Source organism: Chelon labrosus (genome assembly GCF_963514085.1).
Source record: "Chelon labrosus genome assembly, chromosome: 17".
Taxonomy (NCBI): Eukaryota; Metazoa; Chordata; class Actinopteri; order Mugiliformes; family Mugilidae; genus Chelon; species Chelon labrosus.
This window is the reverse complement of record NC_140350.1, coordinates 3,113,750-3,130,886: the sequence shown is the minus strand read 5'-3', so window position 1 is coordinate 3,130,886 and position 17,137 is coordinate 3,113,750. Positions and strand designations below refer to the sequence as shown.

Sequence of the window (17,137 nt, the reverse complement as noted above, 5' to 3'; positions counted from 1 at the left end):
TCTCTGTATGCGCGCACGTTTTCTCCTCACTGCAGGAGAAAAAAAATGACAGCCCTGCACCCTTGCATCTAACACATCTGGATCCGATATGACATTTCATGACATGTCCAAACCGCCTTTACTTTCTCTAGGAATCAGATAGTCCGTCTTACCTGATGTTTAGTCCCTGTCCCGTGTCAGTCTCTGCTGGTATGGTATGCAGTGCAGAGCAGCATCAGCATCTGCAGGATCAACAACAGAGCAGGGCTGATTGTTTGACCGATGACACAGTACGCCCTCACTTAAACACACAGATGTTCTCCAGATGTTCTCCAAAAATATTATACAGACTACTGAGATGGACTCGTTTCTATAGAGAATCAGTAAAATGTAAACGAAACGTAAAGTGGTGGCTGTTCAACGCTCATTAACCTCCACGTGTAATTCAACACTGTGGTAAAAAATAAAGAAAAGAAAAAAACGTGTGTGTGTGAACTGGAACTTTATCTTGTTCGCTGTATTTTGAGGCTGCAGGGGGTGCATTTTTCATTTACTGCTCATCACCACTATACAGGTTCTTGTTTTTGAGGGTTGGACTGTTAACGGTGGCGTAAAACAAGAGTTCCCTCTGCAGGACAAACACTGGAAGCACCACCACTACCACTAGTCAATGTTTGCTGTAGAAAGGAAAGATGTGGGCAAAATGTGCTGAATGCATGCTGAGGCATTCAGAACATCTTTGGGCTCTAAGCCCAGGACAATAAAGTTTAATTCCAAACATGTTTTGGGGAGGTGTAGCTCATTAGAGGTTCATTTGAAAGTTTTTGTTGCAGAGAAGTTTGTAACACTTTCTTTGATGCAGGTTAGAAATTGCACATGTGCAAATTCTGCAAACTGTAGCTTATTTAAACCAGAACCAGAGGATGGTGGAACATAAAATAGAGAGTTGAAATGTTTACTAAAATAAAATTACCATAATATCGACTACAGTGGAAAATAGAAAGTCTTCACTGGCGTACTTTCTTTTACTTTACCTAAATGTATGATTAATTAGGATGTACAATGTGGAGAATGATGGTTGGAGTTTCAGGTAGTTCAGTTCTTCAGCCACTAACCAGTGGTAGAAGAAGCTTAAGAACAGCAAGACATACAAACATACATACTTAGAATATTTAAAGCATTGCTTATCAAAATTCCTGAATACATAATGTCAGTATTGCACCATTATAATACATTGTATTACTGAATTGTTGTGGAACCAGTATTATACATTTAAAATGCATTTGAACACGAAGAGTACTCCAGTGCATAAACTGTTGCAGGCACAAAATAAGAATAGTTTTTTTTTTTTTTTTAAATGAAACAATTCAAACTACTTTCCAATATGAGTGTGTTGGTATACTTGATCTTGATCAGTCATAGTAGTTAATTCTTACCGCTCTGCACTGTAGCGTCTGTGGACCATTACACATTGTGGACAACAAACTCTGCAGACAGTGGCTGTAAAAGTCTGTAAAAGCATCTGTTTTCACAATTAGCAATACAGGGCAAAAAAATTATTTCAACCAATCTAAAAATTCTTTTAAATCCATTTTAGTCAGATATTAAGTACACGTCTTCAGTTGCTGGCCAAATCTGATCCAACACCTGCTAAATTAGCATGCCACATCAAGTGAAGTAACGTTTTAGACCACAAACATATATAGATATGGATAGACAGAAATTAGATAAAATATATACAGAGATATAGATTATACTAGAATATATTTACATATAATGCAATAAATATGGATACAAAGATATGCGGTAATATAAAAAGTATAATATTGTGTACAATAAATCAGTTTAAAGACAGTATATGAATGAAACTATACAAGATATCAAATGTATAAAATATTTGAGGTATTTGAGATTTGTAATTTGTAAGATATATACATTGTGTTTAAAATATAATCCCATATAAAAGTGTTATATAGTAGTAGCAGATCAACCACAGTCCAGTTGTGTCCTCACATTGAGGTGTTGTAGAGATGTATGTCCTGAGGGACAGCCTGTCAGTGGGACAGGACAGAGACATCAGCCTGCCACTGAAAGGGGTCGTGTAGAGGGTGGTGGACATTGAACACCGGTGGACATAAATTCTCTTTGTAACAAAACACTCCCAGTATAATAATGTACATGGCTGGAGAAGAACAGGTAACGTTTTGTGTTTCATCTGCAGTGTATCAGCAGCAGCATCCAGCAGAGGAGCGTCAGGGATCTCTGCTTCACAACCTCAAATGACTCTTTTTTTCTAAATTGCTGCAATCTCGCTTTTTATGTTCAAAACGGAGGGAACTAAGTCATATTGTGACACATTATATGAAACACGTGGTAAAGGAGCATCTGTCCTCTCGGTGTGCGCTGTGCTTTGTGCCTTTCCGAGACCTCTGCAACGCTTCTGTCAGTGTCCCGGGAGACTGCTTCAGCGTGGCAGTTGTTCAGCAGCTGTCCAGGAAGGACCTTGACAAAATGGATGAGCAGAGCGAAGAGGATACAGAGGATACAGAGGATAATGTGGGTCTGTCTCAAAGGATTTGACAAGATGGCATTCTAATGGTTCTTCATTTTTTAAGCAGCATAAAACAATGTTGTAGGATTGTCTAAAACCATAGCTATTAATATTCAAATAAGCACTTATACACAGTTATTCACTTGTGCAGGGTGAATAATATTACTATTAGGGGATTCATGAGAAGTTAATGAAAACAATGAAAATTCTTCAAAACTTCAATTTCTGCATGGGCAAAAGGTGCTTTGTGGAAGTGTTGTGCCTGTGTGGCATCAGTTTCCCACTAGGAATTCTTCACAGAATTTTAGTTGGAATGTTTCAATACTCAGTTAATAGCTCAGTGGATGGCTCAGTTAAACTTGTACCAATTAATGTTACAGCACTTTTCTTTTTTGCCCTGGTTAGCAGTGGCGTGGTTTTATGAACGGCAGTGTTGGTGCCTTTTCAGATTTATCCTCCCACATGCTTCATATTCATTTTATTGATGGCACAAATATTAGCAGAATACTTGTTTATGTCTCCCCACTATTGTGTGTCTTCAAGTCAGATGCAAACGAGTACAATATGGATCTCCAATAGACCTTGAATAAATTAGAGGAATTAGAGTGTGTATTTAACGCTGCATGTATAAGTAATTTTGGTAAAAGTAGCAGAGAAACTGCTGACACATATTTCAAGGAAAGTGGCTATGTAGATGGGCTGCTGAGGTGTTTCAGCCGATCAAACCCTCACAGCAGTATTTCTTTTTATTTCTCATCCATCAGCCTGGATCTTTCGGAGTCGTGTGTGTGTATTGACATGTGATCCTTTGTCCTCTGGTAAAACAGAGGCTAGAAATCAATACAAAACCTCATACTGTACTGTGAAGTGTCCCCTAAGTCCACTGGAGCAGCATTTTCTCCCCCCTCCTCTCTCTTTCTGTCCCCCTCCCTCTCTCCTCTGTTACTTCTATAAACCGACCTCTACTGTATCTACCCCCGGCATCACACTGCAGAGCACTGAGGAAGACTCAAAATGCATCAGAGAAGGTGAGAGTGATTCATCTGCTATTATATGTTGAATGTGAGCTAAAATATTGACCTGAACGGCTCTCTGTCATTCTGTTATTCTGGATGAAATCTTAGGTTTAGTGCTGCACTAAAGCAAATAACTGAATGAAGAGCAGGTTTGCATCAAGCAAACAAAACATTGCTGTCTTTACTGCATGCGTTATATCATGCAAATAGTTGAATGGTCTGCATTCCCCGGAGAGGTAAAGCACAGAAATGCGTCAGTGTTGGCAGCCCACCAGTGAAGTTTGCAGTTCATCTATTTGCAGCGTAAACGGAGAGGCTGTATTGTGATCAGTTGTTCAGGATTATGGTCCAGTGACTTTTCTGTGGGATTGCATACGAGCTGCAGAAGTGTTCAGCTTTAGTTGTTTGGAACCTCAATGAACACATAACATAAGTAGGCAATCGGCTTGTTTTACATCAGTTTACTCAAATCTGTTATATCATTTATTTCTTCAGGAATCTTGGGAGAATGTTTATCCTTACCACAGTGTTACTTTTTGGTAAGACAAACCACACATTGTCAATAGCATGTCTTCTCACCAGAGTGACTTTCTGACACTGGCAAACAGTATTTTTAATGACCACCAGATCACCTCTTGTGTTATACCACCCACAGGCTTTGCGTCGACTCAGAAGGTGATCCGGTTGTTCTACTGCGCTCTAGGCGAGGACCACCTCAGGATGGACTGCAAATATTCGCTTCCCGCTGAGTCATCAGAAGTCTTTTGCAAGTACACACAAGGTGCAAGACTCCTTGACACTACTGACCCGGAGGAGGAGCAGCACGCCCCCTTCAAGAACCGCGTCAAAGTCCGCATCTTTCCAGGCAACAACTGCCGCATGGTGTTTAGAAACCTGCCCACTATCACGGCCAACTTCACCTGCAACATCAGATCCAACTCAGTCACAGCGTCCAAAACTTCCGTAGTTGAAAGAAGTAAGCTCCTTGTTCCCACATCCTGTTATTTTGCATGTAAAAAGGAAACTTGAGCAAGCCAAACAAAATTCTCATGATTGTTCTTAATGCAGAGGTCCTCCTCCCCTGCTCGGCCTGGAGTGTCCTATTACAAAGCTGCAGTGGCCCACTGTTGACCTTGATGGCTCTTCCCATGCTGCTGGAAATTCACTAGCTGTGAAGAAGGCGCCAAACTGATGCATATGTTGACATCCATAATCTGGTGACTGACACTGGACTCTCCTGAAGTGCTGTGTATGCACAAAGTGCAATGAGCTGAACTGAACGTACGTACAGTATATATTTGGTATTACATAGGCCTGCGTACTCTGCATTATGCACGAAATACTAACCACACATACTGCTGCGAATACTTTATACTCTGCAGTACTCTCACATATTTAAGTGAACAGTACGTTTCTGTTAGAACTTGCCTAACTAACAGTTTGATGAGTAAAAAGCATGAATGTGACTTAGTCCGAAAATTAAAGAGTCTATATTCTATAATATTTCATATCTACTTTCAATCATTTAAAGATTAAAGATATTATGCTTCTGCCTTCAGTCTTGTTAGCAAGATAAGAAGATCTATCTGTGAGGACGGAAATTATGAGGGGGAAAGCCGCTTTTGCTCCGCTATCTACCGGCTAAGATCTTTCCAGCTCAAAGTTATGCAACGTTGCTCTCTGCAATGTGAATTATTGCTGAGTTTCATCACTCTTTAAGGAAAGCAATCTATTTTGCCTGGCTCAAATCCGTCCCCTGTGTCTCTTCTTGGCTTCCGAACAGTGAGGGCAAACAGAGACGACCCTGTGCCACACAGGTCCACTAATGGAAGACTGTTGTGTAGTGTTTGTCAATAAGAAATGGATAGGGCAGCAGAGACAGCAGCAGAGGGGTTTTAATCTAAACTGTAAAGCTGTTTTTTGACTGACCACTGATGCGTGCATGAGCAATAAGGTCTATTTTATCCTTTTTTCCGAGGTGACGATGGCTCCCTCGACTGTTGTTACAAAGAAAACCAAAACACAAACTCAGCCTTTATTTTGATTTCACTTGTGCCTGAGATACATGACCCATGTTCCGCCGAGGCTTACTGAGTATACTCATATCTACAGTAACAATTATATTTATACATTTACACTGAACAAGCTTTTTAAGGATGCAATGTTTTCTCTGGTAATGTCAAGGATTTTTACTTATGTCTGTAGTTGAGTAGGTGGTATGTAGCAAAAGCACAAACATATAAATGCACTAAAAAGCACTGCTTTATCATGTACTGTATAATGACAATAAAATGAACTGAAACAACACAAACAAAAAAGGAGGTTGCTCAGTCACTGTGTTTCATGTTTTATGCATGGTTTCTCACATGCATGTTTTGCAAATTATGATACTGCAGGCACTGATTATCACCTGTAGATGGTAGGACTGAGTCAAACTGGATAATATTTGAAAGTGTCATACAAAAAAAAAAAAAGATACAGATGTCATTGGTGATTATAGCTACAAGGAAATACCAAAGTTTAACTGCAGAATGTCTTGTTAAAACTGGACAGTATCTGGGATACAGGCAAGCTAATGTGCATTTGTGTTCAATAATATAAATAATAATATAATAAATGAGAATTGAGACATAAACACAAAAACCATGTAGCAATGGAGATTTAAAAATTTGCACACATAACACAGCAGTTATTCCACAAGAAGTCATAAACACAATAAACCAGTAAGATCTAGGTAATGAGAATGTACACATACTAAATCATATGATCTCAAACAGAGTTCAAAGATGCACAGAGACAATATTGTGTATTATGAGCTGAAGAGTGATCAGAGCAGCAGTAGATAAGTACACAGTGTAAGGTAAATGGTCGCATTTGAGGCTCCATGTTGTACACACAAGCTGGGTTCACCATGTTGCCTAGTCATGCATCTGCCAGAGCATTTGTGTAACACATAATCTTATGGTGCTATTCCATTCAGAGATATGTGCAAACGACTGAATCACACCCCTGACAAAGAAGGCAGTAGGGCGTGGTTGATAATAATGCAGAAGTGTGTTAGCATATTTTTAGTTGAGTGTGGCAAAACAGAAAGTAGTTAAGCTAGTTAACTGAACTTATAACACACTGCCTGGCCAAAAACAAAGTTGCCACCAAAAAAAGAAAAAAAAAGTCACACACAGCACACATTCGCTGTGGCATTGTTTCAATAAGCTTCAGCACTGTCACCAGATTTATTTCCATCCAGTGTTGCATTCATTTTTCACCAAGATCTTGTATTGATGATGGGAGAGTCTGACCACTGCTCAAAGCCTTCTCCAGCACATCCCAAAGATTCAATGGGCTTAAGGTCTGGACTCTGTGGTGGCCAATCCATGTGTGAAAATGATGTCTCATGCTCCCTGAACCACTCTTTCACAATTTGAGCCCCATGAATCCTGGCATTGCATCACTTCATCTGCCTCTCTTCTTACCCTGATTCAATGGTTCCCCACTATCCTTCCAGCTTTTAATAATGCGTAGGACAGTTCTCAACCCACTTTTAGTAGTTTCTGCAATCTCCTTAGATGTTTTCTCTGCTTGATGCATGCCAATGATTTGACCTTTCTCAAACAGACTAACATCTTTTCCACAACCACAGGATGTGTCTTTTGACATGGTGGTTTAAGAAATGAGAAGCTACTCATTGCATCAGTTGGGGTTAAAGAACTTGTTACCATCTGAAAGATAATCACCCATGCAGTAATCATTCGATACGAGGCTCGTACCTATTTGCTTAGTTAAATCCAGGTGGCGACTTTTTTTTGGCCAGGCAGTGTATGAAATGTTAAACTTTCCACCAGCACCCCATCTGCTGTGTGTCTAAATTAGACTTAGGGTTAGACTTAGATAGACTTTAATCATCCACAAGGGAAATTGCTTGGTCACAGTAGCTCAGTTGCACATAAAAAGCACTCTTGAGAACCACAAGTAAAAATAAAAACAAAATAAAATACGATTAAAATAAAATTTAAATAAAATATAAGTAAAATCATGTGAAATCTAGTAATATAAAATAAAAATAGTATAAGCAAATAATTTACAGAATAATCAAACAAATGAACAAATGTACAAGATACAGAGATGGCAGAAAATGTATTATATACATAGGAAGGATTAATAAGGTGCAATAATGTGCATTAACATTAATAACATTCAGTTTCAATTCAATTTATTTATATAGTGTCAATAACAATACAAACTGTCTCAAGACGCTTTACAACATCCGGTCTGAAACCTACCCTGAAACCGCCAGAGCAAGCCTGAAGGCGATGGAGGCAAGGAAACAGGAAGAAACCTTGAGCAGAACCCAGCTCATATGGAAGGAACCCATCTGCCTAAGGCTGGCTGGGTAGAGACAGAAAAAAGAGAAGAGAGAGGACAGGAGGAACGAGATAAACACACATCTGCCATAGATACATACATCTGACTAAAGCGTACATGTAGAATCTGATGATACAAATACAGCATATAGCTGATGATGTTACATGACAGTGTGAGAATATAAGAGGAATCATAGGCGGGTTGGAGAATTGTTCATTCAGGTAGGAGTGGATAACTGCAGGAGGCCATGAAGACTGGGCAGGTTGATGAGACCACGACAACAGATGTACTATGGAGCTCCACAGGTCAGAAACACACAACTCCAGGCCAGAGATACTCACAAGAAGATGGAGGGGAGGGCATTTGAGGGATGGTCTGTTGCAGAAAACTGAGTAGTATGCAGCTGGATAGAGTAGGGTATGAAACTAGTAATGCCAATAACGTGACCTGCCCAAATACCTCTGTTATTCAAAGCTTCATTCATTTTAAGTTTGATTCACGAATTTAAAAAATAAACAGCTGCTTTATGTTTTACACATAAATATGATCCGTAACAGTAGTTACAGCAATCAGACACAACATTACAACCATCAACCTGATGATGTCATGTTCTTCTGGGAAACCTTGTCCTGGCATTTACGTGGATGTTACTTTGATATGTACCACCACCTGAACATTGTTGCAGAACCAAGCACACCCCATGACAACGACAAGGGGGCGTTTCTTGCATCCTGGTGCCATTTGTTCCCAAGAAAAGGGATGCACCTGCATACAGCCATTTAATTCACAATCCATATGATGTAAAACCCCATAACCCCATAAGAGCAGCAGTTTGAGAGATAGTATGACCCAGATGATAAGTTATCAAAATTCAGCCAAAGTCCTTCCACTTGCCTATGTTTCCTGCTTATTATTACTGAGGACAAAATGTTATTTTGCTGCTTACCAACTGAAATGTGCCATTATGACAAGATAATCAGTTACTCACTTGAACAGTTGGTCATTATGTTATGACTGATCTGTGTATATTTCAGCTGCAGCTCTTACGTGAATTAGATTTCACATTAGTTCACAGTTCATACGTCCTATTAACAGTTAGGGGATAAACATTGTACATACAAAATTATAATTGCTATTGATGAATAACTGGAATTTGAATCAATATAATTTTTTTATTTTTAGTTTGGTTTCTAGTGGTATGGCTGGATTAAGCTGATATTAGATCATTTGGGTTAGATAAGGTAACATTAGGTTATTTGTCACAACTTTCGGAAAACTTTCTAAAGTAAAACATTTTAGTCGCATAATTAGATGAACAATGTAATGAGTATCCATCCATAATAGTACTATTGCATCACAGTTTATTCAGTCATCATTTATGGCTCATCGTTTTTAGAAAATATTGAATGTTTTTCAATTCGATTTGATTTGTATAGCATCACTAACATTACGTCTCAAGATGCTTTTCAACATCTGGCAAGCATGAAGGTGACAGTTGCGAGGAAAAACTCCCTTTTAACAGGAAGAAACCATGATATCTGTCATAGATCTGTCACAGATGCATACATCTGACTAAAGCGTACATGTAGAATCTGAATCTGATGATACAAATACAAGATAGAGCTGATGAGGTTACATGACAGTTTGAGGAATGGTTGGGGAATGATGCATTCAGGTAGGAAAGGATAACTGCAGACCATGAAGACTATCATGGCAACTTTGAAGAGGAAAGTGAAAGACAGTGTATGTGTTACACAATTATTAAATTCTGTGTCACACAACACCGAAACAGCAGACAGCGGTGCTGACTGTGTAAGTAGCTGGTAAACAGTCTGGCATCCAACTTCTCTGGTCTCTGTCTTCCGGTTGTTCCGGTCCAACCTGTTTTTTCACTCTGACGTCATCCCCCGCGAGGATCTTATTACAGTTGGTTGTTGTCACCTGTAGGGCGGACTCCACAGGTGAGCCGACGGTTTACTGCGGACAAACTCCTCGATACGCGGAATTAAAGAAGAGCACAGAAGTCGAACTTAGTTGTTCATTCGACGCGAGGAAGAGTTTTTGTGAGTTTTTTTTGCTTGTTTTACGGGAGTCGACTGTGAAAGAGGGTCTACGTGCGCGACCAACAAAGAGCAGACATGAGAGGCAGCGGCTTCGCTTCGGTGCTACTGCTTTTATGGGCAGCTACAGGTGAGTGGTTGTTTCATATTTATTTCATTCGGGATATTTAAATATTAAAAGTCCTTATTGTTTGAACTGCTTTACGGAAATACAGTGACAACCGATACTTGGCATTTGAAAAGTAACATTTATTTAGTTGTGAATCATCCCCAAATGTGTCTCGGGCCTGCTCAGGGAAGTTTGACCTGCTCTGCTAGACGGAAATTGAATTTTGTGATCATAAAACAGGATCGTAAAGTTTCAGGATATTTTTGAATGTAGGCCACGGTCTACCTTTTTTATAAATTATGGGCAGGTACAGCACTGCGGATGGAGCAGTCTTAAAAGGGTTCATTGAGGCCACAATATTGAACACACAGGTTTCCTTAAGAGTTTGTGTTCACATTGCATGGTTTGAGTTCTGAGTTGATTGCCTGCGTCGGCTGTGTCCTATAATGGAATGGAGCAGTGTCATTATGTACTGTTGTCGGCCAAAGGTTGGTTATGAGTTTGTTTTTAAGTTTTTGTCATGATCTAAATGGGAAAACAAAAATAGAAGTTCATGTGAAAATAAGCATTACTCCAATATGACGTAGCCTATTGCTTAATATTTTAGTTAAAAAAAGCACAACAGCGACGACAATATAGAAAAGGCCCAACCAGACAAATTTAAACATACTTCACAGACACTTTGACGTTGGTTCATATTTATAAAAACCCTTTCGTATGAGTCAACATTCCCTTCTAATTTAAATGTAATCAAATTTCCACGTTGTTTCTTTTCCGTGTTGGATGTATCGGCAGACCTTAGTATTACAATAATTTCATTCTAAGTTTCAGGCTGAAATCTGTTTTTTCATAATTGACATGGTTTGTGGTTATACTGTATGCAGCTTTGTGAGCTGCTTGTCACGCATCTACCTCAACTTTATTTTTATTTATAAATAGTCACATATAGTAGTAAAGTTAAGTACTACCTGCTGCTGTATGTAGTGAGTAGCTTCACATTAGTTGCGGTGATGCTGTATTGCTCATCAGTGCACCTGCAGCACAGTGTGGTTTATGCACACGACTCTGTGCAGCTCCTTACAGACAGCACACTTAAAATCTTGTCACATGTGAGTTTCTGCTAGCTCTCTAGACTGCATTTTTCCCAGGACTTAAAAGGCTATTTACTATCAGTACACCGAAACTCTTTGCAAACAAGGAAGTCTTGGGGTGGTTTCATTTTACGGTGATTCCTTATCTCTCCAACAAGCCAAAACCGTGACTATGCTGTGTTATCTCAGCTGAGACTGACTATTGGAGATTGCCTCAGGCTTCAAGGAAGCCCATAATTAAAGTCTCTACAGTAACAATGCCTCATGTAGCTTTGAATTATGGTATACATAATATAGCTTGCACATTATTTTAAAGTTGCTATATCTATGTTGTCATTTTGAAGTAAACTGGGGGCTTGTACAATGAATGACTTGCACACAGTAAATGATTAACTGACTCCTGGTATAGTTCACTGTTGGTGAAGCTTCTTTGTGTTATGCAGGACTGACAGATGAAGGTAGTATTAGTAGTAGTAGTAGTAGTAGTCGTAGTAGTCAAACAAGTCCAGACTCTAAAAAGAATGGAAGTTGTTTAATGTAAAGTGCAGCAATAGCTGGACATATGGTGAGACAGATAGGCCTGTGACTGCCTGCATTAATACATTTATTAGTAGCTCAGCTGAGCCTGAAAAGACCCACTTTCAGCCAGACAGCTGACGGTTTCACCGGAAGCTTACTGGCTCAGCAGACAGGAATGAAACACTTTTTTTTTTTTTTTTTTTTTTTTTTTTTAAAAAACCCCACCCTGAATGCTTGTGAGCATGCTCGGAGTGTTTGACTAAGGCTGTACTTCAGTCCTCAGTGCTTTGTTTGTGATCCTAAAAAGAATGTTGGTTTGTGAACTACTTGCTGCTAATACAGAGGCCTTACAGTAATGTAGCCCACTGTGTTGTATACATAATTTCAGACAGACGGCTAACAATTATTTTCATTATCATTGGTCTGAAAATTATTTTCCATATTATTTTTTTATTTAGTATATAAAATGTCAAAAAATACCTTTTGACAAATTGAAATTCTCAAATGACTGCTTTTGTGTTTTTATATTCAGTTCTCAATATTAGAATATTATTTTCAATGTTGTTGAAGTCAAAGAAATTGCTGACTAATCTCTCGTTTGAGTTATAGTTTCAGGTGTTTGTTTGAACAACGTGCTGAAAGTATTCAGATTTGACTTCACACTTCATTCAGAGCCCTCATTACCACCTTTTCCCCCATGAGTCATCTTTTGACCTAAACCGATCTTCTGTGTCTGTAAAGAGTGTGAATAACTCCAGTTATCAAAGCATCTTAGATATGTGTGAAGAGAAAACCCCTAAACATCACACAAAGAAACCAGCTGCTCAGATGTCAACGATTCAATTTCACATCAGGACTGCATGACTTCCTGATTGAGTTTTTCAGTTTTTCCACTTGTGAAATACTCATCTGTCTTTTACGTTTGACATTTTATCATTTGTGTTATCCTTTTTTGGTTTAGTTTACAATGTTAACCAGAGCATAGAGGCTACAACACTGACTCCGTCTACTTCGCTGCAATAGACGAAGCTGTACGATCACTTAATAATCCAGGCTGAACATATGTGTACTCAGAAGAAATGAGGGTCCTTTAAACTTTTAAAATTTTGGTGACCAGTGTCTGTCAATTAATTCACCTCAAATTTATTTTCCTTTTTACAGCTGCAAGCGGGTTTACAGTCACCACCTCAAATAATAATGTGCGGGTGAAAGAGAATGAAGGTGAGTCCTTGAAACATTAAAAAAGAATTTTAATATAGAGGTTAAGCCAAGAGCTACTTGTGTAAACTGTTATTTCTGTTTTTTCAGGGGTTGACCTGACATGCTCATATTCAGCTGACTTTGGTTCAAACGCCAGGGTTGAGTGGAAATTTAGGGATCTGAAAGGCTCACAGACATATGTGGTTTTTGATGGGAAACCAACTGGTAAGTAGATTGACGTTTCTTTGTTGTGTTTTGTTTTTATTTTTTAGTCTTTAATCTACTTAAAATCATTTGATTTAAATGATCCCACTAAGTATTTGTCCATTGCCCATGCACAGTATAGCCCACTATGTTTTTAAATTCTTCATGAATTATCTTCATATTTTCTTAATGCTTCGGACAGACAAATTTAGTTGATGCATGCGTATTAACTACAAGCAGTCCCAAAAAATTGGTTGCATTTGTTCATGTCGGTCTGTTATAAAACTGAACATTTTCTGTTACAAATGAACAAAGTCAGAGATGAATGCTTTCATGCTGCATCTTTTCCACAGAGACGTATTCTAAACGTGTGACATTGTACGGTGGCAGTAATCTGAGATTTTCCACGGTGACTCGCAAGGACAGTGGAACGTATGACTGTGAGGTGTCGAGCACTAATAGCCAATTTGGGGAAGTCGCCGTGAAGCTGACTGTTCTGGGTAAGAATCCTATTTAAGCACAATCTCACATTTAAAGTCATTTTAAGTAATGGAGGCTATATATATAGTATATATATATATATATATATATATATATATATACTATATATTAGTAGTACAGATAAAAAAATTAAACCTCAGTTATGTCCCGCAGTTGCTCCTTCTCCACCGCTGTGTAGAGTTCCTAATTCAGTGACAACAGGCCATGGAGCCCTCCTGTCCTGCCATGATCCCGACGCTTCACCTCCTCCCACATATAAGTGGTACAAAGATGACACCCTTCTGCCCGCCAACCCAAGCACGAATGTTGCCTTCAAAAATGCCACCTACAGGCTCAACCCAAACAATGGCAACCTGGTCAGCTGCAGCTCTTTACTTTGCTTTATTTATACTGTCACAGTTGTGGTTCACGTGCCTATAACATCAAAGTATTCTCTGCCTGGCTACAGGAGTTTCCTTCTGCAACCAAGATGGACACGGGTGCATACTACTGTGAGGCGACCAATGATGCAGGTCCTCCTCAGCGCTGCAAAGCTCTGAGAATGGAAGTTCGTAAGTTCTCTTTGCTTTAATTTCATGATAATCACATGTTTTAGTCTGAGTTATAATTTTTTACCTGTCAGACAGAAAATAGGGAAGTAAAATGTACTTGTTTATGTGTTAACATATTGTTTGTCTGTATTTTCTTTAAGGTGACCTAAACACTGGAGGAATTGTTGCAGCAGTAATAATAGTTCTGCTGCTTCTTGCCTTACTGGGATTTGGCATTTGGTTTGCCCACAAGAAAGGATATCTGCCCAGTGAGTGTTAAATTATTCTTATTTTAAAATGATAGAGTATATTGTGCTCATCAGTATGCTGTTATTGATCAGTGAATGGTTGGCTTGTTGAGTGAAATTAAAATTCTAGAATGAATTGATGAAAAGAGTAATCTGAAGCTGCATGTAATCCAGTCATAGTGGTGACTGGTGACTGGACATGGTTTGATAAAGTCAGAAACTTCAGATGATTTTCTCTTTTTAAAACTGGGTATAAACTGTGAAATATTTGGACAGACACGCATGAAAGAGTCATGAAAGAATGGTGACATCTTGACATGTCTGTGGCACCAGAACCATGGCCTCACATCGTGCCGTGTTCAAACGTGTCTGTTGTAAGGTTGTGATCAAAGACAGCCTGGGACAAAATTGTGACAGTGGTAGAAACCAGGAATATGTTTGTAGCACGAAATGACATGCTGATTCGTGATTTTTGCCCATTGGGTTCCTGAAGAGCGGTTATGAAGCGAGGTGTGATGGTTCTGGCTCTTAACATATTGGCACTCAGCTAGTAACTTAAAGCCTTTATATAATTTAAACATCTGAGTTCACCTCTGTGCAGTTGTCATGAATGTGGAAATTAGCTATAGAAACCTATAAACATGTTTATTGCTGCTGTTGGGCATTTTAATGTGGAGGTGTTCAAGTATTTATTCGCTTTTCACACTGCCCTAAGTGGCCATTCAGTGGAACTGCAGTTTTTGGCAATTAGCCTAATTTTTCAGCTCTGGATGTTGGCTGTAATGTATGTTTATGAATATATGTTTATCTATGCTAAAAAAATACTTGTCTGTATCCTCTGTTGTATATATGTAATATGCACTTTATCTTACCGATGTTGTTTTCTTTCTTCCCATTACAGAGAAAAGTGAAAGGTGAGACGCTTTTCTTTTCTTACCATCTAGTTAAATTTAACTTGACACAGTTTGCGTGATGAAATGCAGGTTAGGTTAATATAGTCTGTAATCTCTGTGTTTCCTCAATATGTATTTTTGTATTCTGCAGCAAATCAAAGCCTAATGTGGTCTACCAGCCCCCTTCACTGTATGGCGGTGGTGACGATGACGATGTAAGTATAATGCTGTCTTTTTCAGCTTTAAGCATTGCTCTTCTGAGAGATATTTGCATCGGTTTGTTAAGGACTGTTTTGGGTGTAGAAGCACAAGATAAAGGTCCAGATGATGATGTTTGATTTTTGTTTCACAGGGGGATTTCAAACAGAAGTCATCGTTTGTGGTATAGTCTGCAAGCAAGAGTCACAACACCGACCTCTTTGCTTCTTAATGTATCTCGGCGTGTGATTTTTTTAAGTAGCAGTTTTAATAGCGCTATACATGCATGTTGGATAACTAGACCTCCTTTTTACATTGTACAAAGGAGGTCTAGTTATCCTAGTTGTAAAATGAGATTACTTTTGACCAATTTTACCTTCAAATGTTTCTTTTGCATACGATTGACGTGTATTGTTTGTGTGTGCTTTTCATTTCCCATTTCTCCTAAAAGTTTTTCTGTTAAATCATCTATCTGCATATAAACAGTTGTCATCAGTGTTCAGTTGAGTATCATAGCTGAGTGTCACTGAGAGGTGTTTCCTGTTTTGTTTTGTTTTAACAGCAAGATTATTGTAATGTACAAGATTCTTTTTCTATTAAAGTGTGTCTCATTCTTGTAAATAACTTAACTGTTTTTACATTTGTAATTTAGATCAGTTTGTTGGTTAAGAGCGTTTGACCATGAGCTTCCTGATATTAGCTAGAAACTTTGAGTTTACTCTTTGGGCCCAGTTGTGGAGGCTGTCTGAATAACATTGATATTTTAGGTGTTCATTCCTTTGAATCGTTTAATTTTTAACAAATATGAATCTGCTGGTGTTGTCTGAGAAATTAACTTCCAGAAGAAGATGTCAGCTGTCATGCTGCACATCTTAATGAATTGGATATGAGTGTGAGTCATTAAAGTTTTTACATGTTTACTGTCATGTCAACATAATGTTTGATTACTCACAAGTGCCCCATGACATGATGGTCTTAATTTTTCTTATGTCATTTACCTCTAGTCAGTAAAAGGCATTGGTTTTGGTTAATTTGTTTTCCTTAATATGCACAAATACTCAATTCATGTGCTGAAAATGGTTTGATAAAGTCAGAACATGCATATCATGACTTCATATTGACTACCAGTTCAATATTTAAATGAAACATTTTTTTTTCATTATGTTTTCCTTTGTATGCATTTTAGAGCTGATGAATGTAACTTTGCTGTAAATATAATAATAAAAAGTTGTTAAATGAGTTCTACATTTGCATCAAGGCAGTAATTTGCTTTTCACTGATAAGAGCCTATCCCAGCTGTCATTGGGCAAGAGGCGGGGTACATCCTGGACAGGTCACCAGTACCTACGGCTAATTTAGAATCACCAGTCAACCTAGCAAGCATGTCTTTGGACGGTGGGAGGAAGCTGGAGTACCCGGAGAGAACCCATGCAGACACAGGGAGAACATGCAAACTCCACACAGAAAGGCCCAGTCGGCCCATGGATTAGAACCCGGAACCTTACAGAGAAAAGAACTTTGAAATCAACAGCGTACTCTTCTCATTACTGGACGTTTGGAAGTTTTAACTAATGTCTTTTTCTAACAAGAGACTATTTCTGCGATTTCCATAACACAATCACATAAATGTGAAACACAACTATATGATCAGTACCTCTACCAGTAGACAAACGACC

At 38.6% G+C, this 17,137-nt stretch overlaps 1 protein-coding gene across 1 annotated transcript; it reads left to right on the top strand.

Annotated features, from left to right (window-relative positions):
• The first annotated feature begins 9,396 nt into the window (after window positions 1–9,396).
• Window positions 9,397–16,706, top strand: f11r.1 (F11 receptor, tandem duplicate 1). Its single transcript, XM_084564455.1, has 9 exons — window positions 9,397–10,098; window positions 12,849–12,908; window positions 12,996–13,112; window positions 13,445–13,591; window positions 13,746–13,948; window positions 14,041–14,143; window positions 14,284–14,395; window positions 15,415–15,478; window positions 15,616–16,706. The coding sequence occupies exons 1-9, from the start codon at window positions 10,047–10,049 to the stop codon at window positions 15,649–15,651; spliced, it is 894 nt and encodes a 297-aa protein (XP_084420581.1). The 5' UTR covers window positions 9,397–10,046; the 3' UTR covers window positions 15,652–16,706.
• The last annotated feature ends 431 nt before the right edge of the window (window positions 16,707–17,137 follow it).

Bases quoted from the DNA above. Each gene is read 5' to 3' on its own strand.
- f11r.1 (XM_084564455.1), top strand. From the start codon at position 10,047: ATGAGAGGCAGCGGCTTCGCTTCGGTGCTACTGCTTTTATGGGCAGCT. The intron at 10,099-12,848 runs GTGAGTGGTTGT...TCCTTTTTACAG, and splicing joins GCTTTTATGGGCAGCTACAG to CTGCAAGCGGGTTTACAGTC. The intron at 13,949-14,040 runs GTCAGCTGCAGC...GCCTGGCTACAG, and splicing joins ACCCAAACAATGGCAACCTG to GAGTTTCCTTCTGCAACCAA.